At 61.7% G+C, this 25544-nt stretch overlaps 2 protein-coding genes across 2 annotated transcripts; both read left to right on the forward strand.

Annotated features, from left to right (window-relative positions):
* The first annotated feature begins 397 nt into the window (after window positions 1-397).
* CRIP2 (cysteine rich protein 2) lies at window positions 398-14214 on the forward strand. Its single transcript, XM_058843013.1, has 8 exons — window positions 398-558; window positions 9029-9123; window positions 11174-11231; window positions 11689-11829; window positions 12000-12068; window positions 12561-12655; window positions 12929-12986; window positions 13146-14214. The coding sequence occupies exons 1-8, from the start codon at window positions 516-518 to the stop codon at window positions 13211-13213; spliced, it is 627 nt and encodes a 208-aa protein (XP_058698996.1). The 5' UTR covers window positions 398-515; the 3' UTR covers window positions 13214-14214.
* A 7615-nt stretch (window positions 14215-21829) lies between these two features.
* CRIP1 (cysteine rich protein 1) lies at window positions 21830-25544 on the forward strand. The gene is made up of 5 exons (XM_058843260.1): window positions 21830-21960; window positions 24485-24579; window positions 24666-24723; window positions 24825-24872; window positions 25191-25544. Exons 1-4 carry the CDS (start codon window positions 21921-21923, stop codon window positions 24863-24865), a joined length of 234 nt encoding a protein of 77 aa, XP_058699243.1. The 5' UTR covers window positions 21830-21920; the 3' UTR covers window positions 24866-24872; window positions 25191-25544.

Raw genomic sequence — 25544 nt, forward strand, 5'->3', positions numbered from 1 at the left:
GCGCCGGGAGCCGGGGGATGCGGGCGCTGGAGCCGGGCAGCGAGCGGGGCTGGGGCGGGGACGGGCTGCGGGGGATGGGAGATGCCCCAGCCCCTCTGCCCGGGACCGCCAGCCCCCACTCATGCCCCGGGGGCTGCTGCTGGCCGGAGTCAGCCGGGGAGGCTCCCGGCCGGTGCCTTTGGGGCCGCTAAAAACCCCGCAAGCGGCGTCGCTCAACTACAACCTGTTTATTATGGAGGTTTTTTCCCAGGCAAGAGAAGCCGGGAGCACTCTTGTCCCGACTTTGGTCTTTGGGGATGGGAGACAGGGCAGGGGGTGTTCTCTCCGCCGCCGGGACCGGGCACCTGCTGAGCTGGAGCCGTACCGAGCCCGGCCGTACCGAGCCCGGCCGCCAGCCCCGCCCCGGCTCCCCCCGGGCGGCGGTGGGCGGGGGCCGGGCGGAGCGGGGAGCACGGAGCGGCACATCACAGCACGGCTCGGCACGGCACGGCTCGGCTCGGCTCCGCTCTCCAGTCATGGCATCCAAGTGCCCCAAGTGCGACAAGACCGTGTACTTCGGTGAGCACATCCCCGGGGCCCGGCCCCGCATCCCCTTCCCCGCGCCGAGACGCATCCCCGGGACCTCAAAGCCGTCCCCCAGCCCAGAGCCGGCGCTCATCCCTGCCCTGCCCTTCCCTGAGCCCCGGTGCATCCCCGCCTGCCCTTTTCCCCACTGGGATGTATTCCCCGGTGTCCGCTCCGCCGCAGCTCCGCGGGGCTCACCCGGAGCCCTGCCCGGCAGCAGCTGCTCTGCCCCGGGGCGGCCGCGGCCCCTCCGCTCTGCTCCCCATCCCCTCCGCTCTGCCCCGCATCCCCTCCGCTCTGCCCCGCATCCCCTCCGCTCTGCTCCCCATCCCCTCCGCTCTGCCCCGCATCCCCTCCGCTGTGCCCCGAATCCCCTCCGCTGTGTCCCGCATCCCGGGCTGTGCTGGGGGCTGCTGCCGGCTGGGGAGCAGGCGGTGAGGGGCTGGGGTGGGAAGGAGAGTGGGGTGGCTCCTGTCCCTGCTCAGGGGAGCTCAGCCCACCAGACACGGCCGGCAGTGCCATGGGGGCTCCCGTGATCCGGGGGATCTCTCGGGGCGGGGAGGTTGGCAGTGGCAGGTGCAAACAAACCCTTCTCCCAGCCGGTTCCTTTGGTTCCCGGCAAACCTGGCCCCAGGTGTGCCATTGTCCCCTCCCTGTCTCGCCTCGCAGCCAGCCCCCAGCGGGCTCTTCCCAGCTGGGCGAGCTAATGACGGCTTTGGCATTTCTACGGGACTTTTTCAAAGGCAGTTCCTGGGCTCGGAGCTCTGTGCCAGCACGCCTGGGCTGGGTTAGGGCAGCAGGCGGTCCCTGCAGGTCTCGGAGGGCCCTGCTTGGTGTTGTGGCTGGTCAGGATCTCTGGGAAGCTGCCGTGTCTCGGGTCGGGCAGCGCGGGCAGAGGTGGGAGCAGGGGCTGATGCTCGGCCTTGGTGTCCCCGGCAGTGACCTGAGCCCCTGGGTGAGCTCGGGATGGCTCTGGGGATGGATCCAGAGCTCCAGCCCTCGCTGCCCCCGGGGTCCAGCTGGCCTGGCGCTGCCTCCCTGCAGCCCTCGCTGCCCACCTCCCCCCGCTGCTCCGGGGTCCAGCCCCTGCTGCCTCAGTGTCTGTTTGGTGGAGAAATACCAAAGGGTCCTGATGATGTTTGAGCATTGGAGGCGTCGGTGCTTTCATTCTTTTCCGGCCATCTCCAAGTAAACACAGGGAAATAGGAATTTGCTGTCTTCCTCCTTTAAATAAACCTATTTGTGTGTGGGCGGGGAGGGCTTGGCCCCTTGGATGTCTTTGTTTGTGTGAATCTTTTCCTTTTTAAGCAGAAAATAGTGCCTGCCCAGCCAGCTGGGCACTGACCCGGGGGCAGAGCTGCTCTTCTCGGAGCGGGGATGAGCCTGCCCTGCGTGGGGGGGTCGGGGCCGGGCTCAGGGACCCCTTCCTTGCCGGAGGAGGAGCCCAGGCTGTGCCAGGAGGAGAAGCGCCAGCCCCCAGCAGTGTCCGTGCTCTTTTTCTCTCCCCATGTCCTGAGGATCTTGTGGGTGACCTGAGGAGGCGGTCCGGGGGCAGCAGGGCTGGAGCTGCCCGCTCTGTCCCCGGAGGGTTCCTGTAGGTGCAGAGGTTCCCGTCCCGGTCTCTGCTGCTCGGTGGCTCCCTGGGGCAGGGAGGGGCAGTGCCAGCCCCCATCCCACCCCTTCCCGCAGGGAATGCTGCCCCTGCTGCCCCTCAGACGGATTTGGGGAGAGGAGCTGAAACTGAGAGAGCCAAAAAACTTCTGTGTGCTCAGAGCTGAGATCGGCTGGAGCACGGCCCGCTTGGTGCCTTGAGCTTTTCCTTGAGGAACCGCCCAGGCTCTGGAAGAATAAACCCGAGTCCGTTTATTCAAGGCATAAAATCTCCCCGCAAATTCTTGATCCGGGCTGCGGATCCCGGCCTCTCCTGCCCGTGGGCCGCGGGGTTTGGTGGGGAAGGCGAGGGGAGCTCCGGCTTTGGTGTCGCTCCTGAATTCCCGGGCCGGAGCTTAGCGGGGAGGTGATTCATAAAGCCCCGCTTGTTCGGGAGCCTCCCCGGCTGTGCTGAATGAGCGCTGGCAGCTCGGGATGCCTGGGATTGCAGCCCCGGGTCATGTGTGGGAAACGCCGCCGGCTCCCGGCCCCGCCGAGCGCCCGCCCCGCTCCGCCACTGCCGGGCACCGATGGAAAACTCATTTCCAGCATGCCTGTTGCTTCATGCTCCCTGGAAAAATCCACCGGGCTCCTCCCTGCGCAGTCAGGAGGATGTGGGCGTTTCCTGAGCTACAGAATGAGCTTTTTTCCCTTTAGAAAGCACAGGGAAATATAAAAATAGGTTTTTGGCTTTTTTTTTTTTCTATTTTTGCAAGGAGTTTGAGGTCTGTGACATTGTTTCCAGGAACGGCTGGGGCTAGCTGTCCCGCTTGGGGAGGCTGGCTGGAAGAGGTGAATGTTTAACTGGAGGAGTCCCAGCAGCTCCCACCCCGCTCTGGCAGGTGGCTTTGGGTTATCGCTCCTGGCAGGAAGCTCCGGAGGGACCGGAGTCGAGCAGCCACACATTTCCCCAGCTCCCTTTGGCATTGCTGAGCCTTAAATGAGTTTTGCAGGGTCACCGGGAGCCCTGTCCAAGCCTTTCCGCCTCCCATCCTTTCTTCCCAGAGCAGCGGAGGCAGCAGGAGGTTTCCTGTTTTCCCATCCCAAGCAGGAGGCAGGCACACGTGCACGGGCTCCGCCTTTTTGGGGGTTTTTGTGAGTTTTTGGGGAGCTCTCCACACGTGTGAGGGCTCGTGGGAGGCTGCTGCTCCATTTGTTTGGAAAGGGGCGTCCTGAAAGCAGGTGGGAGTCACTCAGCAGCCCCTCCAGGCTTAAATAAAGCTGCTCTCCAGCGTTGGTTTGCCATTGGAATTGCAGAGGGGGATGTGGACACATCCAGCTGGGAAGCGAGGAGGGCCCAAGGGCAGCGCTGCCAGGGCTTGGGACACGGCAGGACACGGGTGCAGCGGGGTGTGAGCTGCTGTCCCTCCGAGCACGGCCAAATTCAAGCTGCAGAAGCCGCTCTGCAATTAATGAGTAACTGCTGTCCTTGGCTCCGGGCAGGGAGACGCTGGGGCAGGAGAGGCAGGAGGGCTGGGTTTCCATTCCTGCCGTCCCTAACAAAGGAAGCGGCTCTTCCAGTGCAGCCGGTGCTCAGCCCTGGCTCTCCAGCTCCCTGGGAACTGCCTCCTCCCGGCTCTGGGAGAGTGAGTAGAGCTCGCAGAACGGTAACTAAGGATGCTCCACTTCCCTGCTCCCCACACAGAGCCCTGCCGGGGGGAGGGAAGCTGAAGAACAGGCTGATTAGCCTTCGTTTTTCCCTCAGGAAAAAAGCACGGGCTACAGGAAATGATCCGTGGGAGTGAGGAACAGGGCGGTGCGGGCTCCCCTTGCTCGTGTGTCCTGGGCTTTGCTGGGGCTCCTGCCAGTGTGCTGCTGCTGCTGCTGGGGCTGTCAGAGCTGCAAACCCAGTCCTGGGCACCTCAGTTTGGTGCCTGGATTGCAGAGAGCCATGTCCCAGCTTCTAGGCAGACAGGGATCCTCGTGCTCCCATCCTCTCTCCCAGTCCCTGCAGGAGCACAGGGATGGGGAGAGGTGAGGGGATGGGACTGGAAAGGAAAGGCAAGGAAAGGCGAGGCAGGAACGCCCAAGCAAGAAGCAATGGAAAATCTGTCACCACGGTGTTGCAATCAAGTGCAGAGCCTGGAGCGTGAGCCGTGGTGCCACTTCTGGGGTGGTGGTGCCCACCGCTCCTGCCAAGGGCCCCGAGGCTGCCAGGGAGGTGATGGGGGGAGATAGGTCCTGGCACAAGGATGGGGAGAGCTGTCCCACCATCCTGCTGTGCACTTGCTGGTGGTGGGCCCCAAAGGAGACCCTGAGCATCCTCAGCCCTGGGCCGAGCCCTCTTGGAGCTGTGGGGAGCCAGCAGGGTGGGGAGGTGAGGAGCCACGGGGCAGGAGCTCTGACAAGCTTGGCTGCTCCAGCACTTCCCAGAATCCTGCTCCTGCTGAAATGGGCCAGGAAACTGTCTTGTTCTCCCGGCACTGCCTGCCAGAGGTGACATCTCAGTGTGCAGAAGGAAGGAACAACGTGCTCTGACCCAGCAGCTAGCCAGGGTCTGGTTTGTGTGTGTGCCTGTGCCCGGCTCTCCCTGGCCGCTCTGCTCCAGCTGCGTGGTGGGGGAGGAGAGGGCTGCAGGAGGGGCTCTGATTTCTCTGGGGCAGAGAATTTTTTCTTGGCAGTGTGGGCTGCACCCCCTGCACCCCCCGGGGTCCTGCCTGCCCTGCAGGGCTGCTGTGCAGCTGGAGAGCAGCTGATTCCTTGGGCTCAGCCCCGGCTGAACCCAGTGCCCGGCTGGGAGCCCTGCTGAGCCTCTCCCAGCACAGACACTGCCAAGCTGCCCCAGCTCCGATGCATCCCAAGGCTGCTTGATGAAGCCCTGTGGAAAATGGTGAGGGACTCCAGAGGCTTTCCTGGCCCTGCAAACCAGAGCAGGAGACTGGAGGCCCCTGGCCAGGGAAGTGCCTGGAGCAGCGGGGCTGTCAGAGGAGAGGCAGGGAGCAGCAGGGTGGACAGAGCAGTGCCATGTGTCAGGGCACAGCCTGAAATCAAACATCCTTCTTGAGCTCCTCGGCCAGGAGGGGGCTCAGATCCCGGGGGAGACCTTGTCTCTCCCCTTGGCCTGAAGTGGGAGCCCCCCCGGGATATTCCCTGTTCCCCCCGGCTGCGCTCCGCTCCGCGGCAAGGCCGTACTGAGCTGGCTTTGTTGCACACTTGGAGGGAGCCCAGCAAGCTGGAGGGCGGCCTTGCCTTGCTGCAGAGAAGCTAAATATAAATGTTTGGCCACAAATCAGGGTGTGGTGTAACCGTCTGCAGCGGCTGGGCCTGGGGAGGGCAGGTGGGGATGGGCTGAGGGGCACGGGAAGGCAGTGCAGGGCAGTGAGGCTGGGATACAGCCCGGCATGGTGAGGGCAGGAAATCCTCCACCTGTCCTTCCACCTTTTCTGTCTCCTGGCCACTTTGTGAGGAGCTCGGGAAGGGATGAGGCTGCTGGTTCATGGCTCTTGGCTTTGTTTCCAGCCTTTTCCCAGACTCCTTTCCTTGCACTTTTCTTTCTTCATTCCTTTGTGTCTGCAAGAGCTTTGAAGTGCACCTACGGTCTGACAGCATCCCTCTCTGCCAGGGATGCCTGTCGCCGGATCCCTGTGGGGATTTGGCATCCTCACTGCCAGACCGACCTTTGTCAGCTCTTACCCGTGCCCTCCCAGGGCTGTGCTCGGATGGAAGGGGCACAGCCCAGCCCTTTGCAGAGACGCAGCTGCAGCTACGGTTCCTTTTGCTGAATAAGCCTGGGAGCAGCACTGACGTCAGGCTGTGGAAATACCTGTGCGAGGGCCTGGGGCGGGCTCGGTGCTGCCGGCGGCACAGAAACTGGGAGGAGGGATGCGCTCTTCGCATCCTGAGAGGATGCGCCCACCTCTGGCCCGTGCCAGCTGCTTTGTCTGGGCACGGTGGGTAATTAAGGGCTGAGCCGCGTTGTCTCTGGGGTGGGGCTCCTCTGGAGCCATGAGATCAGTGTGCCTTGACAGCCCCCTCGGCTGCTTGCCTGCTCTCTGCATCCCAGGGATGGGCTGCATCCCCCGACAGAACAAATCCCCCCAGAGCTGCAGCCAGACGCGAAGCCGGCTGTGCCTCCGCCTCTCCTCGGGGCTGTTTCCCCTGGGGAGAGGTTTCCCATCCATGGGCACACAGGGCTGGCAAACCCCTGAGTCACACACGCGTGGCAGAGGTCAAATCCCCGCAGTTCGCAGCCTTAGCCCTGCCCTTCCAGGGCTGCTGGTTTAAATTCGGCTGGCTCAGGGCTGAGTGTGCCCGGGGGTTCGGAGCGGGATGCCAGAGCACGGGGCTTTGGTGGCAGCGGCTGGGAGCAGTGGCAGTGCCCTGTGCCATCCCTGCTCAGAGCAGGACCCAGCCCCGGGATGCTCCCGCAGAGCTGGGTGACCCCGGCGGGGCCGGGGTGAGGAGCGGGGCTCCCCCAGCAGCGGGAGGATGCGGCCAGAGCCTTTTCCTCTGGAGCTGATGCAACAGCGGAGCAGCTGTGGCCGAGTGACAGGAAATCTGGGCGCTGGTCCTTTCCCTCCGCAGTGATTTATGGGATGGTGTGGCCGCAGGCTGCTGCCCTGGAAATGGGCTGGGGTGGCTCCAAGCGGCTTCCTCTGCTCGGAGCAAACAATGCGCCGCTCCCGGACGCATCCCCCGGGAATCCTTGTTTGCAGGCAGAGGATGCCGGAGCAGCCCCCGTGCTTCCCGGGCTGTCCCGGGGCTCCGGGCAGCCCCATCCCCTGCCACGGATGCCGCTGAGATCCCTCCCGCTCCGCGTGGCCCAGGGATGCGTTGGCAGGGGCTGCATCCGTCAGGGAAAAACAAGGATTTCCATCTGCTGAAATATTATTGTGTGTCGGGGGGCCGCTGGGGGAGAATTTTGTATGACGGGAGCAGGAAGGAGCCGGTGGGGGCTGTGGCCAGCTATAATTGCCATGGCCTCTGGAAAACATCCGCCGGGAGCTTCCTCCTTGCTTTGTAGCCGCGGCCGTGGCGGCGCTGGCTCGGGCAGCGGGGGGAGCTCGGGGTGGAGCAGCCGGAGCACAGCCTGGCCTGGCTGTGTGTGCATCCACCGGGACAAAACACAGCTCTCCTTTGGCCCTGAGCCTCCTGGCTCGGCTTTCAGCCCATCACGCTCCGTTTCCCTCCCTGGTCAGCCGGGAGGGCTGGGAGGATGCAGGGCTCCCGCAATGGCCCCAGGGCAGTGCGGTGCTGGGACCTCCGTATTCCCCTTGCTGTTGGGGCATCCCTGGGGCTGTTCACCCTGCGCCTGCTTCTCTGCTCCCAGAGACAATGAGAGCTGAAGAGGAAAAGGAGCTCTGGCCCTGCCCCTTCCTCCAGGGGCTGGGGACACACGGGCCCTTCTGAGCCCCTGGGCTTGGAGCCAGCAGGGATTTGTCCCGGCAGCTTGGGGTGGGCAGGCACAGACCCCTGGCTGTGCTGGGGCATCCCTGTGCCCTGCTGCCCGCTCCTGCTGCCTGGGTTTGGTTCAACAGCCTGCGTGTCACCAGCAGGAGGTGGATTTGGGATTTCTCCGCCTGATGCGAGTCCCCGGAGTCCATCTTTCCATCTTCCATATTTATGCTGGTTTGGGGACACTCTCAGCTGTCTCCTGTGCACCCTGGTGCAGTGGCTCTGCCTTCACGCTGCCCCTCCCGCCAGCAGCAATCCTGCTTTGCCCTGGCGTGGAATTTTTGGGTGCTGATGCCATTGTTTGGGCTTATCTCGGCCTCTGGCATGCCCCATGCAGCTGTTTGCCTTGGGAGGAGGGTGGCTGCAGAAGCCAGGACCTGCCCTTTGGGGAGCTTTTGACCCCCAACGTGACTGGATGCAAACAGGTGACACTTGCTGAGGTCCTCAGGGGACATCTCGGAGGAGGTCTTCTCACGGAGCGGGGCCGGCTCCGGTTGCGCTTTTATTTGCTTGTTAAATATTTTATTTGGCTCTCCTGATTTAGTGTTACGGTGGCTGTCACGGGCTCACGCTGTTTTCCAGCTGTCTCTGCACATGTGCAGTGCAGAGGGAGGGCCAGCAGGAATCCGTGGGGGGCACAAGGCAGCCCCCGGCCGCCCAGGAGCTGGGAGGGAGAAGGGATGGGGATGCAGGAGGAGCACTGGCAGCCTGTGCTGCCTCCCAGGGTGCTCCTGGAGACCTCAGGGCCAGACAGAAGGATTCTATTTGTATTCATACAACCAGTCTCCAAGCATTTGCCTTCCCTGAATTTGCCCATGGATGCTTTGACACTGTTTCCAGCGCTGGCAGCGAGTTGCTCTGCAGGTCTGTGGCCGTGAGTGGCTGCACTCTCATCTTCACGCCGTGCCTGTTCCCGGGCTGGGGGCTCGGGGGACAGGTGTTTTCCAGGCCCCAATGGCCATCCCGGGTGACAGTGGAGGCTGTGTGTCCTCCCCTCCTCCTGGGAGCATCTCTGGAGCTGCGGCTGAGGCTCCCCGGGGAGAGGCAGTGCGTGGGGGGAGTGTGACTGCACGGGCGGGGTGGGCATGGAAACGCCAAATATTTGAATGGGAGTGAAGTCATTCCGGGTAACGTGGTGGGTAAAAATAGAGCCGGGGAGCAGGAGAGAAAATGCTACCGTTGCTGGACTGGTGCGTGGGAAAGCTCGGCTGGGGGATGGCAGCTGGGACAGGGTTAATCTTCTTCACAGCTGGTGCAGTGCTGTGAGGGGTCAGAGGCTGGGGGTTTGTGCCCAACAAACTCTGCAGGAGCCTGGGGGCTGTGGCAGAGTGGCTCCTGTGCACAGTGTGAGCAGCCCCCCCTGGCTCCACAGCCTGGCTCCCCTCTGCAGTGGCTCACCCCTCTCTCGTGTCCCCTGCAGCCGAGAAGGTGTCTTCCCTGGGCAAGGACTGGCACAAATTCTGCCTGAAGTGTGAGCGCTGCAACAAGACGCTGACCCCGGGTGGGCACGCTGAGGTAAGGGCTGCCGGGGCGGGCAGGGTGGGAGCTGTGCTGGCACATCCCGGTGGGATGGGAATCCCAGGAACAGGGCTGGGACAGATATCTGATGCCGTGCAAGCCCAGGAGAACGCCCTGCGGCTTCAAACGCTGCTGCTGCAGCTCAGGGTGCTCAGTGCACAGCCCTGGGAGAGCCACGGAGTGGTGCTGGCAGCCCGTGCGCTGGGGGCTCGCAGCAGCTGCCGTGGGGCTCGGCACTCCCCAGGAAACACCCGCAGCTCTGGGCAGACCTGTTCGGGCACCGCACGGGCTTCGGAACCGTGTGCGTGCTGAACCTGCGGTCCAAAACCCCAGGAATGGGGAATGCCTGGGTTGCCACGGCAACGGGAGCTCGGCGCTGCTGCTCCGTGCGCCCTGCAGCTTGTGCTGGAGCGCGATGCTGCTGCCCCTCCCCAGCGCTTGGGAGTGTGAAGGCGCCCTGCTGGAGCTCGCAGCTGCCCGGGCTTAGCTGGATTTTGGTTGTGTCCCTGTGTGACACCCGGTGCCTGGGTTTGCTCGGCACCTGCCATTCCGCGGTGTCAGCAGCTCCTTAGCTTGGCTCTAGCAGGCAGCACGGCCGGGCAGCAGCGGGGACAGCCGTGCTGGTGGCCCCAGCGAGGTGGATCCGTGCTCCAGGCCGGGGTAAGCCCGGAAGGTTTGCTGCTTCTCCATATAAGGTTGGGTTCTGTTCCCATAGGGGACGGCAGCCAAGCCCCACTGACTGTGCCGGCAGCAGATTTGGCCCTTCCCTGCTTTTTCTCCCTCCTTTTGAGGAGGCTAGGTTGGGAAGGTGTCGTGGGGAGACCGGTTCAATGTTTACCCTCCCCTGTGGCATGGTAACACCGTGAGCACACTCATATTTCTGTTCAGCAGCCTCATTCCCCTGCCCCAGCTCCGGCTCTGCCAGCCCTCGCCTCTGGCACGGCTCCTCTGCCCAGCTGCCACCCTGCCCTTCGTGGGCAAGGGGTCCGGAGGGTGGAACATGGGGCATGGGGCAGGAGCATGGGGCAGGAACATGGGGCAGGAACATGGGGCAGGAACATGGGGAAGGAACATGGGGCAGGAACATGGGACAGGAACATGGGGCAGGAACATGGGGCGGGAACATGGGGAAGGAACATGGGGCAGGAACATGGGGCAGGAACATGGGGCAGGAACATGGGGCAGGAACATGGGGCAGGAGCATGGGGCAGGAACATGAGGCAAGAACATGGGGCAGGAACATGAGGCACGGGGCAGGAACATGGAACAGGAACACGGGGCAGGAGCACAGGGCAGGAACATGGGGCAGGAGGTGCTGAGAGGGCTGAGCAGGCAATGGGGTTGGCACAGGCTCCAGGGGGTTTCTGCCCAGGGCAGGGTGTGCTGACCCCCTGCTCCAGCCACAAGTGCTCTTTCTTTTCTCTTGGACTGGGTTCCAGCTGGCCCATGAGAAGCGGCTGTGGGCAGTTCCGGGGTTTATCGCCCGCCTCATGCCTTCCTGCGATAATGGGCCCAGACGATAGCGGGGTCGATAGCAGCTGGGCTGGGCCCCGAGCCCCTGTGGGGCCTCTGATCTCATGCCAAGGCAAGGGAAAGGCCAAGCTCAGAGCTCCCACCGAGCACCAAGAGCAGCCTGGCTGTGCACAGGATGCTGAGGGGCTGAGACCATGCCTGGCTGAGCCTGGTGTCCATGGCTGGCTCTGGTGTCCATGGCTGGCTCTGGTGTCCATGGCTGGGTCCAGTATCCATGGCTGGGTCTGGTGTCCCTGTCTGAGCCTGGTGTCCCTGTCTGAGCCTGGTGTCCATGGCTGGGCCTGGTGTCCATGGCTGGCTCTGGTGTCCATGGCTGGGCTGCAGCCCCACTGTGCACAACAGCCCAAACCCCCCGAGGGCTCAGGTTGGGTTAGGCTGGTGCTGCAGACCCAAAAGTGGGTGCATTTTAGGGTGTAGGCATGGCCATGGTGGTCTGTGAACCCCAGAGGATGAAGGTGCTCCTGAGGGAGCTGCGGTGGCCGCTCAGCATCCTAACGCTGCCCTCTCTCCCCAGCACGATGGGAAGCCCTTCTGCCACAAGCCCTGCTACGCCACACTCTTCGGTCCCAAAGGTATGTCCTGTCCCCCTGCCTGTGGTGCTCAGGGCTGTGGAGGGGCCAGGTCCCCTCACCAGGTCCCCTCACCCCTCGCTGATGGCCTCAGCAGCACCCCAGGAGCCAGGCTGGCAGGGGCTGAGCATCAGGCCAGCAAATTGCAGTCCCAGACCTGCTGTCTGCTTGTGCACAGGGAGAGAAGAGCTGCTGGAGGGAAGGAAGGAGGGAGGGATCTATTCTGACAGCTGCCCCCTTTTTTTTTTTTTTTAAATATTTAAGAGGACAAATTCCCATTCAGACAGAAGGTGGAGTTACTCTCCTATCCCAGCTGCGGCTGGAGAAAGCCTGGGACGGGAGAAAGCAAGCTGGGGCTGAAGTGCAGCAGTGAGCCCTGGCTCAGCGGACTGGGGGAGGTGGGACAGGGACGATGGAGACCCCGAGGGCTCCCAGGCCACCTCTCTGTGCCCCTCTGCAGGGGTGAACATCGGCGGGGCCGGCTCCTACATCTACGACAAGCCACAGATCGAGGGGCAGACGGCTCCAGGACCCATCGAGCACCCGGTGAAGGTGGAGGAGAGGAAGGTGAATGCTGCACCTCCCAAGGGACCCAGCAAAGGTGAGGGGCAGGGCACGACAGCCTGGCCCTTTGCCATGTGGGCAGCCAGTGCAGAGCCACACGTGTGGTGACGGTGTGGCTGCAGGGTTTGTGTGTGGGGTCCAGCCCCACAGTGTGTCCTGGCTGAGATGTCCCCCCACTTCCCAGGCACGTGTTCTCTTCTCTTCCAGCCTCCAGTGTCACCACCTTCACCGGGGAGCCCAACATGTGCCCGCGCTGTGGCAAGAGGGTCTATTTTGGTAAGGTGGCGAGCAGCAGTGCGTGCTGCTCAGGTGGCAGGGCCCACGGGGTGGCAGGGCCCATGGGGTGGCACAGACCCACAGGGTGGCATAGACCCACAGAGTCCCATGGCCCCACAGGGTGGCATAGACCCACAGAGTCCCATGGCCCATGGGTCTGGTCTCTGTGTAGGATCCCTGGGGCATGCAAAGAGGCCAGGAGCGGGGTTTGGATCAGAGAGGGATGTGCCCGAGGGGCCTTCAGGGGAGGGTCCTCTTGGATATACTCCTGGCTGCAGGGATTTATCTGCATTGTGTCCCCTGCTGTCACCTCCCACGTGGCAATAGCTGTCCTCAGCCATTCTGTGTCACCTGCGAGGCACCAGCAGGGTGGGAGGGACGTGGGTGGCTGAAGATCCTGAGGGCTTTCCTGGGGTTTTGTGATATCCCCATGGGGAATGCTCCCCCTTGGCATGTGGGCTCGTGTGACCCTCTCTCCCTGTCCCACTCCAGCTGAGAAGGTGACCTCTCTGGGGAAGGACTGGCACCGTCCCTGCCTACGCTGTGAGCGCTGCAGCAAGACGCTGACCCCGGGGGGCCATGCCGAGGTAAGGGGGTGCCAGCCTCAGAACCCTGGCCTGCACAGCTGGGGATGCCAGTGGGGCACAGCTGGGACATCCCAGGCCATCCTGATGGCACCCACTGCCTTTGCAGGAGGGCAGGGCTGGGAGGAGCAGCCCCTCAGCCTGGGGAAGCGCTGGGGTTCTTGGGGTGTCTGCAGGGGAAGAAGAGAGGTGCCCAGCAGGGTAGATGTGTCCTGGGGACTGGGTTTTCCCTGGTCCCCAGGCCAGGTGACAGGTTTTTCTCTGTGCCCCACACAGCACGATGGACAGCCGTACTGCCACAAGCCCTGCTATGGGATTCTCTTCGGCCCAAAGGGTGAGTGCCTGGGGCACACGGGGTGGGCACCCAGGCCAGGGGCACCAGCCCTGCCTGGGCTGCCATTCTCAGTGCTGGTGCCACCACCCAGAGGGGACATCCTCTGGAGCAGCCACTGCCCACCCGTGTCCTCACCCTCCTGTTTCTTGCCCGGTGCAGGTGTCAACACCGGGGCCGTGGGAAGCTACATCTACGACAAAGACCCCGAGGCGAAGAACCAGCCCTAGATGGTGTCCTCACCTGCCAGCTGCACGCTCTGTGCCCCTCCTGTACTAACCTCCTGCTCCCAGCCCGAGCAGACCCTCACCAGGCTGGCCACAGAGCTGTGCCCTCTCTGCTGTCCCCACTCCGGGCAGGACAGCCCTGCCTGCCCCTGGGTTATTATCATAGTCTCTAATATAAGCTTCAGTGTTTTAAGGCAAAGGTAGAAGGTGTCTCTGGTGGTTCCCAATGCGCTCTGCCCTCCCCAGGCCCCCCAGCAGGGCAGGTGTGGGGATGTCCCTGTGTGCAGGGCATGGTGGGTGGCACCCAAAGGGGTGAAGTGATGGAGGAAAGTGGTGGCAGGAGTCCCACCATGGGATGGTGCTCCATGCTGTCCCTCAGTGCTTGGGGGTGCCCAGCCCTCTTCCTCACCAGCTGTTGGGGATGTGTGACACCTGGCAGCACTGCCCTTCTCCTGGCCCTTGCCAGGCTCCACGCCCTGGCCCTCACCGTGCCTGGGTCCCACAGCTGGCCCCGTCCACTGTCAGGTCTGGCACCTCCCCACATCCCAATCTTTGAATCCCTGCAGGTGCAGCCAGGCAGGAGCAGCCAGGCAGGTGCCCCAGCCTGCTCTGCAGGCTGCTTTTGGTTGGTGGCACCTGGCACCTGGCAGCTGCAGCCCTGGTGGAGGGGCCTCTCCTCTCCCCACCTTTGGAGGACAGAGCGCATTGGGCTGGTGGCCTGGGCAGCGGGGCCTCCCCTGCTTCCCGGAGCCAGAGGTTTCTCCTTGTTGTTGTTTATTTATAAGCAGTTGTAAATGTGCTCCTGGCTTTGGAGAATGACACGTGCCCCCATCTCACCCGTCCCTCTGTGCACACCCAGCCCTGCTGCTGCCCAGCAGAAAGGGGAGGGGGCAGGGGACCCCCGGGGCAGCAGCCCTGGGTGCCAGCACCCCGCTCTTTTCAGGTTCCCTGTGCTGCTGCAGGGCTGGCTTTTGTTATTTGCTGACAATAAAGGTTTTGAGAGATGTGTTGTGCAGCTCAGCTCCGGCTGGAGGTGTGGGAAGCCGTGCACACCTCACAGCATCCCTCGGCTCCCGTGACAAGGTGGGACCCTGCTGCCTGCTCCTGTCCCAGCTGCCTCCTCCTGAGCAGCTCCAGCTGAGCCCAAGCCCCTCCTGAGGAGCTGCTCCCTGCTCTGCAAGCACAACAGGCTTGTAGGAAGCTGTGCTGGCCCTGCAGATGGGATGGGGTGGGGTGGGGTGGGTCCTTCCCAGCTCTGGGGAGTGGGGAACCAGCAGAGAGAAGTTAAAGAGCAGGTGCCATCATTCCCCCCAGCCCAGTGCCCGAGTGAGGCTGCCACGGGAGAGCTCAGCCTGGCAGCAGTAGGGCAGGAATGCAGGGTGAGGGCACTGGCCAGCCCCTGGGGTTCCCAGCCAGATCCCAGGCCTGGTTTTAGACATCCAGCTATTCCCCCTCGGAGCTGGGCGTCTGGAGAGCCCAAAACACGGAGCTTTGTGCTGCCAAGCCAAACAGCACTTCTGGGAACTGCTGCTCGGGCTCGTCCCCTCTGTCACGCTCTCACAGGAACCCCGTTGGGGCTGTGTGCTGGCTGTGTCCCCCTGGGGACCAGGCATCCCCCCAGGATGAGCACACACAGAGCTGAGTGCTGAATGCAGCCCGGAGCAGGGGAAGGGGCTGGCAGGCAGCCACAGCCGCTGGCATTGCTGCTGCCCGGGCACAGCTGGGACATGCAGCGGGCACAGCTGCAGGACAGGGACAGCAGCGGCATTCCGGGCTCAGACAGCCGGCAGAGCTGTGCTCTGTCCCTGCTGGCAGCGATCCCAGCCGCACAAAGCCCTTTCCCAGGCACAGAGGGCTCGGCAGAGCAGCTCCCGGGTCGGGGAACGGGCTCAGTGTGTTGGTGTTTCGCTGGGGTTTCCATGGAGATTTGACCCCGCGGATGCTTTAGGGACAAGGCTGCTGTGTAAATCAGAGCGGTGTCGCTCTGCCAGTCCCTCCCCTGACCGCAGCTGCCTCCTCACAGCCAAAATCTGCCAAGTTTGCCCCGTGCAGCAGCAGCGGTGCTGAGGGGTCTCCATCCCTCATCCCAGCGCAGCTGCCAGCAGCGCCCTCGGCACCAATCCACCTCCCCTTGCAACTCCTATTTCCCATCATTAATTAATGAGCTTAATATGCCAGCCTCTCTGCTAGCCTGTGGCAATCCCCTGCAGCAGGGAACTTCTCTGATGCACCTACCTGGCCCCATACCCTGCACCAGCCAGGCTCAGCAATGCCAGCAGGATCCCACCATGGGCTGGCTTTCCCCTCAATTTCCTTTCTCTTTCTTTTTTTTTTTTTTTTTTTTTTTTTTAATCCTTTCTTTCCCCCATGAGGGTTTTGCTGAAGGAATGCAATGAAATTAAAAATAGACAAAATTCAGCTCTGCTGCAGGAGGGAACAGAGCAAATATAACACCAAAGGGCACAACCTGGCTGCTCAGCTCTGGGTGGGAAATGTTCCCCAATTTCAGGTAAGTGGAGGGGCTGGGCACCTCTTGTGACACAAAGTGTCCCCCAGCTACAGCAGGGTGGGTGTTAAGAGCAGGTACCTGAAGGCTGCAGGAGGGATTTGGGGTCCTGCACAGGATTATCTGTGTGTGCTGAGGGGCTGGGGCTGTCCCTGTGCTCGTGGATCAGCGTGGGCACACAAACAGCAGGGTGGCATCTGCTCAAGCAGGGAAGGCAGCTCTGGCCTCTGATCCTTGGTGCATTTTTGTATTTATTTTTGGGAGGCCTATGTGAGCTGAAAGTGCTCCTTTACTTGAGGCTTGGAAAACATCCTTCCCCTCAGGGATGTCAAATATTTTATTTTATTTTTTTTCAGCTTGGACTTGCTAGTGGGATAAAAAAGTCAGAGGGCCCTGGTGATTACAGACACGCTCTCCAGGGTACAGATGAAAATAGAGAACAAAGTGGATGCAGCTTTGCTTGGAAATCCCCCAAGCCCTGTGAATTTGTCCTGGCCATTCCAGGTTCCCTGGGAGCCAGCAGAGAACTCACCAGCTGGTGAAACTATTCTGGGTGATGGGTGCCAGCCTGGGTGTCCCCAGGCTGCGGGAGGAGCAGGATTGTCACCTAGCAGAGGTTCTCAGCACCTGTGCCACCAGAAACGGGGCTGCACAGCTTGTGCAGGACCCAGGAAAGGGATGGAGAGGGCACAAAGGCTGCTCCTAGAGAGGCACAGCACGCTGCACACCTGGAAAACACCAGGAAAGGCGTTGTAGGGGTAGGAATGAAGGGGGCAGCCCTGGCTACATGTGAGCCAGTCCCTGCAGGGAGGGGAGATGCAGTCAGCACGCTGTGGAGGGGTGCTGGAGGCAGGACAGGATGGCTCTGGGAGAGATGCTGGGGGCCAGAGCAGCACAGCCAGGCAGGGAAGCCAGGCAGATTTAAAGCATTTGCTGGGAAGTCAATAAGCAGGAGCCAAAAGGGATGAAGTGCTGGAAGATGTGATTTAAGATGGTATATTAAAAGTGACCCAGTAAGCACAGCTTGTTTCCACAAGGGCCAAGAGCTGGCTCAGCTGCTCCCTGGAGTCAGCAGAGGGGCTCTGCCTGGCCTGGCTTGGTCCCAGTTAAAGAACTGGATGTAAATACTGGAGAGGGTGTAGGGGAGCGGGCAGTGATGGAGAAGGAACGGCACAAAACCAAGCAGAGGAGGAGGATTTGGGCTGTAAATCCCCCTGCCAGGGCAGTGTCCTGTCACGCAGGGAGAGTGGCTGGTGCAGGCTCCAGCTCCTGTGTTGCTGCCTGGGGACACCCACGAGGGAACAGCCCAGGATGCAGGCAGAGCTCTTCATCAGCCTCTAGGATTTCAGGGAGGGTGGGCAGCGGGGAACCATCCCGGGGGGCTCAAGGGGCTCCTGGAGTGTTCTGGGCAGACTGCTGGGGAGGAATACCTGTGGATGGAGGTGTGCAGGCTGCTAATGGCTCTGAAAACCTGTGACGACTCCTCCTCCTCTCTCCTGCTCTGCCCAGCCCCTCTGTCGTGCCTGGGGATGTCAGAGCTCAGGAGTCACATCCTGGCTATGGCATGACCACGCTGAGCAGTGTGCTCACAGAGAGAGCAAACACTTCTGCACCCCTTTACCTCACCACCAGTGAATTTTTAACCTGGAATAAAAGGTGTGGCGTCAACAGCCTGGACCCAGCCCAGGGCAAGCAGAGCTGCCAGGGAGGCTGGGGAGGTGATTCCTGGCACAGATCCACTGTGAGTAGCCCCTGAGTAGTGTCCACAGTCCCTGGCAGCCCCTGTGTGCATCTCCCTGGCAGGCAGAGGCAACGCCTCCCGGACACCGGGCAGCTTTCCAAAGCAGCAGACTTTGCTTCCTTGACAATCCTGGCTCCATTTGATAGCCACAATAAGAAGCAGCCAGGCCACGCCAGGAAAATGTACCAAATCCTCCCCCAGCAGGATTTAGCCAGGAGGTTTCCCTGGGCTGCCGCTAATGGAAAGCTTGCGGAAAAGAGCAGATGGCAGCGGAGACTTTGGCCAGACTGTGCTCAGGGAGACCGGGGGAGCCTGGGTAAAATTGGAGGAGATTTTCCACGTCCTGGCAGGGTTGGAAAGGCAGGCAAGAGCTGCCACACCCTTTAGTCCCAGGGATGGAAGTCTCAGCCGTGTCCCTGTTGTGTCCCCAGGTGCTCCATCCAGCCGGGAGCTGGCCCGTGGCTCCGTGTTTGTTATTGCTCGTGCAGTGCAACATGAACCCCGTGGCCATAATCCACACCCTGCCTCTGAGCGTGAGAGCTGACCTGGCAAGGGGCTCTGGGGGCAGCCAGCTGCCTGAAGTGGCCTGGAAGCGTTTTTACAGCTTCAGCTGAAGCAGCCATGTGATTGCCCGTGGCTCTGCCCTGTGTCCCCAAGGGCAGCGAGCGTGGATCGTGGGGCAGCAGCGAGCGTTTCACAGCCTCAAACCATCCAGCACCAGTGGCAGTGTGCTGGTGTGTGTGCCACAAACCCACTGAGTGCCCCTTTCCAACCCAGCCCCTTCCCCAAGCCCCTTCCCCACTCCTGCAAGGCCTTTCCTGCTGCTGTCTCGCTCGCAATTACTCCTGGCCAGCGCTCGCCTGTCAGCTCTATGAAGACGTATCCCAGAGGTTTTCCTTGGGGTGTAATTTGCCCTGACAGCCGCCTTCGTGCTGTTGTTTTCCTGTCTGTCTGGTAATGGGATTAGCCACGTGCAAATCCGGAGGTGATGGGAGGGGAGTGGGGGGAGAGCCCGCCAGCCCCCGTTGCAGGGCACACCGAGCAGCTCCTTGGGCCTTTTGATGGGATCACGCGCCTGGCAGCTCCCCCCAGCTCCTGCCAGGCTTGTTCCGAGCCATCCTGTAATTTTCTTGTCAAATTAGAGCTCCACGCTGGGTTGTGCAGCGCATATTTTACGACAAACAGTCTTGGCTGGGAGGGCCTTTGACTTGCACGAGTGTGGGCTGAAACACGGCCAGGGAGGGAGATTTTGCCGGACTCGCAGTTGTGAGAGTGCTGGGATGATGATGGACCGGGGTGTGACCCTGGTCACACCCTCACTGGTGCATCCTCTCCCTCTGTGCAAGGGTCCTGGGGGCTGTGAGGACTCTGGGAGCCCCTACCCCTCTCCAGCAAGGTGAGGCAGGAGGGGGAGCCTGGAGCTGCTGCCTGGGCAGATGGGCCAGTCTGCTGCATGGAAATAGCTGGTTTTTTCTTGCTGTGTTAGCAAAACAAACCCAAATCGGCTTATGTCACCGCCCTGCCTGCAAAAATGCCAGTGGCTTTTCCAATTGTTACTGCAGTAGTCACCAGCGGCCAAGATGCTTGAGGGAGACTTGGGCAGGCAGCTCTGACACTCCCAGGAGCTCTTGACTTGAAGCTCTTGCCTCAGGAGTCAAGGAACTCTTGGGGGCTGGAGGGACCTCGCACAAAACACGACACAGATGGAGCTGGGGAGCCGGTGCTGGCTCCTGCCAAGGGAGGGGATAGCCCTGGCCATAACAACAGCACCCAAACAAACAAACGGGACAGCCCAGGTTTTCCGAGAGCTGTTGCCATGCCATCGAGGAGCGCTGGCGCCTGATGCTTCAGGATAGAGCCTCACCCACAGATTCCTATCAGAGGGCATTGACAGCTGAGGCATGCTCGGTCTAATGGTTAAATTAGCTGGAACAAGGTCTGCAGATAAGATAAAGCTGTGGTTTGCTGAAGAGGTTGCTTTGGCTGGGTTGTTTCCCTGTCAGGCTATGAACCTTGATTTGAAATGATGCTTTGGGTGGGACCTGGGTTTGCTGAAAATACCACCCCTGCCCTTCTGCTGCGCCCCAGTGCTGTCTCTGCCCAGCACTGGAGCTGCCCACTGGATGACCTTGTCCGGATGTGTGGGCACAGCACCATGGGCAGCACCCCAATGAAGAGGGATGAGCTGCTTGCTGCCACTCCAAGAAGGCTCCCACACCATTGCAGCTTGGTTTTGTGTCCTGGGGGGACCCTGGATGGCAGAAGGAGCCGTGACCCCAAATGTCAGCCTGCTGCAGTGTTTGCAGCCAGCTCCCTCCAGCACAGTGGGGTCTCAGTGTAGTGCTCCATTGCAGAGCGCTGATGGGCTCTGCACACCGGCATTCTGAGTGTTTATGGACTTGTTCCCTGTAAAATGGGCAGGAGGCTGTGTCCCACGGGCTCCTGAGATGCTGCCGTGCTCCAGGAGCACCTGGAGCCCTTCCTCCCTTCCTGCTGGGGCCCTCTGGCAGATGGCTTTGCTGCACTGCCCCAGCCCTGTGCTTGCCTGCTGGCACAGCTCCCATGGTGTGCAGGATCCAGGGCTGTGTCCCACAGCAGCCTTCCCCCTGAGATGGCTTGCTGGGATTTGTGTAGGTTTGCAGGGCACACCACCACCATGCTTTGGCTCACTCCTTGGGAAGCAGAGCCCAAGGTCCCTGGGTTCTGGTACACCAAGAGGGCCAGCCAGGAGCATCGAGGAGCCACGAGGGACCAGCAGGCACACAGACCCATGCAGGCAGGGCTGGCAGAGAGCACCATGTGGCTCGGTGGTCCCTACTTTGTGAGATTGGCCCTGGTCCTGCGCCTGCTCTCTTGGGTGAGCAGAAGCATCTCCAGGAGGCCCATGGGGACGCCAGGCTCTGCTTTGGCCGGGTCACTCAGTGTGTGGTGCTGTGCAGAGGCACCTGCAGCCCCAGCTGGGCTGGGAGCAGTCCTGCCACAGGAGGAGCTGGGCTGAGTGGCCCATGGGGACTGGCTGCAGGGCTGGCCAGCTGGAGCACACTCACAGGAGGGCAGTTTTCAGCCTCTGGCCAGCACAAAACGTGCCTTAAAAGGGAGTGCAGCTGAAGGTGCCTGTCCGAGGCAGTCAGTGGCCCCAAAGCAGCCTGGCACAGTGTAGGAGGGGAAGCAGGGCCACCAGAGCGAGGAGAGGACGTGCCTTGTCCCCTGTATTTCATCAGGGTGCCAGCTGCAGCCCGTGGTGTGCAGAAGGGATTCCCTGGAGAGGGTAACCCAGTGAGTGGGTACAGGGGATGAAATGTGGGTGCCTGCATGTAGTGGAGCCTCAGGGCAGGAAGAATGGGGAGGAGGCAGGGTGGAGGCCCTCGCAGGACACGTCTGTCTGTCCCTCCCATACTGTAAGACAGTGTCTCAGCATCTCAGCATGAGTCACGCCTCAGGCGGGAGCTGCTGCCGGTGACATCCTGCCAGGGTGGGTCCTGCCCACCCTGCCGAGCCCAGCGCTGCCCTTGGAGCGGGATGGAGCTCCGCAGCCCGCGGTGGGATGAGAGGCTGGGGTCGCTGGCAGCAGCGGGGAGCATCAGCAGAGGGATCGTGCTGGGAAGGGAGGCTGCTGGAGCCAGGCTGTTTCCCTAAAGCTGAACACGAACCTCGCCTCTGGGCACAGCCTGCCGCCTCTCCTCCTGCACCCACGGGTGGGATCCGGTGTCAGCAGGGCCCTGTTTGTGTCGGCGGGGGATGCCTCGCATTTCGGGACGCAGTCACCAGGCGTCCCGGCGCTGGCTTTCACAAGCCCTCCTGACCTTTCCAGCACAGCAACGTGCCCTGGGGAGGATTGTTTCATACAAAACAGACCTTTGGATAGGCTTTTCATTTCCTTCACAGCCAAGCACAAAGGAACAACAAGTCCTCCCTCCTAATAAAATGACAAAGTCGGTGACACAAGTGGGCTGGCTCTCGGCAGCGAGCGGAGCCATGTGCCGCACCCACGCCATTCCCAATGTCCTGTTACAGTCCCGAAGCTCCCGCACCCCAAAATTCCCCAGGGGCGGGGGAGCCTGCCTGAGGGTCGACTTTTTACACTCCCTTGGGAGAAAAACATATCTGTGCTCGGTGGCAGCACCCCAGGAATCTTTATCTGGGAGCGTGGTTGATTGACAGGTGTCAATCACAGCTCTCGGGCACTCGCAGGGGACAGGGCTGCGGACTGCCAGGGGCTGGAGGGATTGCGGGGGGCAAGGGCTGCAGGAGGTGAAGGGCTGGAAGGGGGGCAGGACCCCGTCCGAGGAGCGGGGCGCACATCTGGGCGGGGCGGGGTGCACATCTGGGCGGGGCGGGTGCACATCTGGGCGGGGCGGAGCGCACATCTGGGCGGGGCGGGCGGGCAGTGACTTCGGCGGGTCCGGCGTGCAGCATCCCACAGGCGGTGCGAGCGGAGAGCCGAGCCCAGCCGAGCCGACAGCATGCCCAAGTGTCCCCGCTGCCAGAAGGAGGTCTACTTCGGTAAGGGCTTCCTGCCCCTCCCCAGCCGCCCCCATCCCTGCAAATTCCCCGGGTGTCCCAAAGCTGCTGAGCCCTGCGCTGCGGGTCCCCGGGGCGCTCCGGGTGGCTGATCCTAGAGATGCACCCCCGAGGAGATGCCTGGCTGCCCTGGGTGCTTCCAGAGCAGCTCGGGAGCCCAGCCCCACTTCCTTCCCAGCCAGTTTGGAGCCCAAAGGCCCAGCTCGCTGCTCTGAAAGCCTGGGCAGGTGAAGCAAGCACCTTCCCAATGGCAAATCCTGCCCTCGGGCAAGTGCCTGGGTCAGTGGGTGTCCCACAGGTTGCTGTGTGTGGTTTGGCACAGCCCACAGGTTGTTCTGTGTGGTTTAGCACAGCAGGATGACACCTCTGGGCTGTTATTTCTGAGATGCTGTGGCAGCGTAGGTGTGAGCCGCCTTGGGCTGGGCTTCCCGTAGGTGTCTTCCCTCCAAACTGGGGCCCCAAAGCTCCTGCTCTTTCTGGGGCCACGGACCTGCTGTCCTGTCTGAGGGTATTTGTGGGGTTTGAGCTTCTCACTCTGCTATCAGCCCATGGAACAGGCAGGTTCCTCTGCCAGACCTCTCCGCTTGCCTGGCATAGCTGAACTCGAGACTGGGAGCAGCCTGGAGACACTCCCTGCTTTCTAATTTACTCGAGATGGGAGGTCTGGAACCCAGGTGCCATCACTGACTTCTCTGCTTTATTTCTGCTCTGCTTGTGCCTGTGCCCCAACTACTTGTGCTCAGCTTAGGAGCTGGAGGCTCGAAGGCAGGAGCTGCTCTCTGTGCCCGTTTGCCATGCCCACCCTGGGGCACCACCCAAAGGGCTGCTGGGGCTTGGGGAAGGTTTCTGTGCCATGAGCTCACTGCTCGCAGCCAGGTTTTGGGATGGGGGTTTCGGCACAAGAGGGTTTGTGGCTCCCTTCTGCGACTCAGGGTCCTGGTGTGCCTCATCTGTGGCTTGATAGCAGGAGGCAGGAAGGTGCTGGTGGCAGTGTGTGCCTTTCCCTGGGGCTGTGCTGTCTGCTCGGGGTGAGCTGGGTTTGCCGTGCCCGCAGGTGTGGCCCTGAAGGAGCTGGGACGGCACCGTTTGACCAGGGAGGGGTTTGACCTTGCACTTATCGCGCTTGCACTTATTACGAAATGTCTCTGTTGATGCAGAGGCTGAGGAGGGTTCAGAAGCTGTTGGAGGACCAAGCTGGGTGCCTGATTTGTGTGCCTGCAGATTATCCAGAGCGCTGGCACAGGAGGCAGAGCAAGCCTGGCTCTGGGGCACCCTGAGGCTTTTGGAGCCTGGCGGTCCTGCTTGGGCGTGCCTCAGGCTAAATCTTGGTGGCAGAGAGCAGGGGTGGGAGGATACAATGCTGAGAGGACTGGGGATGGGGTTTGCAGGAGTTTTGCCTTCGTGCCGAGTGTGTAACGAGCCTTGGCAGAGCTCCTGCCCAAGCGTTGGTGCAAATGCGTGTGCAAGAGGTGGGGAGGTGTGGAAGCCCTGTGATCAGAGGGTCCTGTCTCGGGACAGGCTCAGGCTCCACGGGGCACCCAGGGGGAGGACACCGTGCTCCTGGCAGGCTGCGGGCACAGGAGGCCCTTTGTGCCACTGGGGAATGGCAGCAGGGCTGCCCTGTGGCATTTGGGCACTGCCCCCGCTCCCACCTCTGCAGCCGCCAGCCTGCTCCTTGCTCAGGCTGTTTTGGGCATATTTGGACTGCAAAGAAGCGCTTCAGGCTGCCCAGGGCCCCCCAGGGCACACAGTGCCCACACTGGCTTGGTCCCATCTGCAGGCATGGGGACAGCATTCAGACCTGGCTTTGACACGACTCCTGCGGACAGCTCTGTTTAATCACTCAATAAATTCCCAGGAGCTCGGTTGCCAACATGAACAGCACACATGCCTGCAGAAAATACCCTTCTCCCCTGCCGTGCTCCAATTAAAAGGCCCCCTGTGCTCCCCCCTCTCTCCATGAACACGTCCTGGCTGCAGGACATTGTCCCTCCCATGCTGCCTGAAGCTCTCCAGGCACTAGCTCTGCTCTGGTTTGCCATGGTGCCAGCAGAACCCGAGCTGTGGCTGGAGGGGACTGGTTTGTGTTGGCAGGGTGTGGCAATGGCTTTGCCTCCCCGGTCCTCGCCAGCGTCCACTTTCACCCCTGCCAACTCTAGTGATTTCTTGGGCTCCAGCTCACTGGGGAGACAGCAATCCCCTTGCAGGCTGGTGTTGGAAGGGGGGAGGTCCTCATGTCTTTGGAAGATGAGGTAGAAGTCAGTCCATCCTCATGGATGCAGCTGTGCTCAGCCTGGGCGCGGCACCAGCGCTCCTGGATGTGTGTGGCATTGTGTGTGCACAGCCAGCACTTGGCTTTCAACACAGTCCCCTCTGTCCTGGACAGACACACTTGAGAAAATGCCCAAAAATGCCCTCCCTAGGGTTGGTGACGAGGCAGCCAATCTGCCAAAACTAACTTGTGCCTGTTCAGTGCCTCAACTAACGCAGCTCCTTTCCACGGCAGCCGAGAAGGTGACTTCTCTGGGGAAGGACTGGCACCGGCCCTGCTTGAGATGTGAGAAGTGTAACAAGACCCTGACATCTGGAGGCCATGCAGAGGTGAGCCTTGCTGCCCAGGAGGTCCCTGTCCCCTGCAGCTGAGGGCTGGGACAAGCAGAGGTGATGCTCTTTCTCTCTCCCTGCAGCACGATGGCAAACCCTACTGCAACCACCCGTGCTACGCTGCCTTGTTCGGGCCCAAAGGTGGGTGCCTGTGGTGGGGGCAGTGAGGGGGCTCAGGGCTGCAGCCCTCAGGGTGTGCTCACCATGCCATGGCACTGCTGACCCCGCTCCATCTCTTCCAGGGTTCGGCCGGGGAGGAGCTGAGAGCCACACGTTCAAATAAACCTCAGGTTGGTCCTTCCCTTGGAGCTCTCCTCCAGGGGCTGGCTGGGGCCATGCTCCCTCAGGCCAGGGGGGAAGGCAGGACTGCCACAGCGTCTGGCTGGGCTGCCTGTGATCCCAGCCCTTCCAGCAGGGCTCAGGAGCTGGGTGCCAGCTGCTGCTCCTCTCCACCAGCCCCAGCTGACCGGCAGCACCGGGCACCGCCTGCCAAAGGCTATCCTTCTGGCAAGGACAGGAGCTGTCCTGGAGCACTGCTGTGTCCCTGGGATATCGCTGCTCCCAGCCCAGCCTGCCTTCATCCTCTCCTCTCTTCCATCCCTCTCCAGGTCTGATGTCCAGGGCTCCCGGCACAGCCTGAAGGCAGCACAAACACACCGCGACAGACATGCATTTTTGTTCTTCATTCACCCTGTACTAGACTAGCACGTTCAAAGCAATAAGTAACCAAGGCTGGGCTGGTGTGGAGGGAGGCTCTGCTCCACATGGAGCGCTGCCAGGGTGGGGACGCTGGGTTGCCCCGCCGGGTAGGAAATTTGGCTGATATTGCTGAAGGCCGCCTGGAGAGGAGACCGCGCCCTTCCAGCCAAAAGCTAGCTCTGCTTCGGGCATCCAGCTCTTGTGGCTGGGCCCACAGTTGTATTCTGAGTCTTTAATAAATGAAAAGATGCTTCCCTCCTGTA

Source organism: Poecile atricapillus, chromosome 7, assembly GCF_030490865.1.
Source record: "Poecile atricapillus isolate bPoeAtr1 chromosome 7, bPoeAtr1.hap1, whole genome shotgun sequence".
Lineage (NCBI taxonomy): Eukaryota > Metazoa > Chordata > Aves > Passeriformes > Paridae > Poecile > Poecile atricapillus.

Coding starts and splice junctions, on each gene's coding strand:
- CRIP1 (XM_058843260.1), top strand. CDS start 21,921: ATGCCCAAGTGTCCCCGCTGCCAGAAGGAGGTCTACTTCG. Junction 21,961..24,484: donor CCAGAAGGAGGTCTACTTCG/GTAAGGGCTTCC, acceptor TTTCCACGGCAG/CCGAGAAGGTGACTTCTCTG. Junction 24,724..24,824: donor TGCCTTGTTCGGGCCCAAAG/GTGGGTGCCTGT, acceptor CATCTCTTCCAG/GGTTCGGCCGGGGAGGAGCT.
- CRIP2 (XM_058843013.1), top strand. CDS start 516: ATGGCATCCAAGTGCCCCAAGTGCGACAAGACCGTGTACTTCG. Junction 559..9,028: donor CGACAAGACCGTGTACTTCG/GTGAGCACATCC, acceptor TGTCCCCTGCAG/CCGAGAAGGTGTCTTCCCTG. Junction 12,656..12,928: donor CCCCGGGGGGCCATGCCGAG/GTAAGGGGGTGC, acceptor TGCCCCACACAG/CACGATGGACAGCCGTACTG.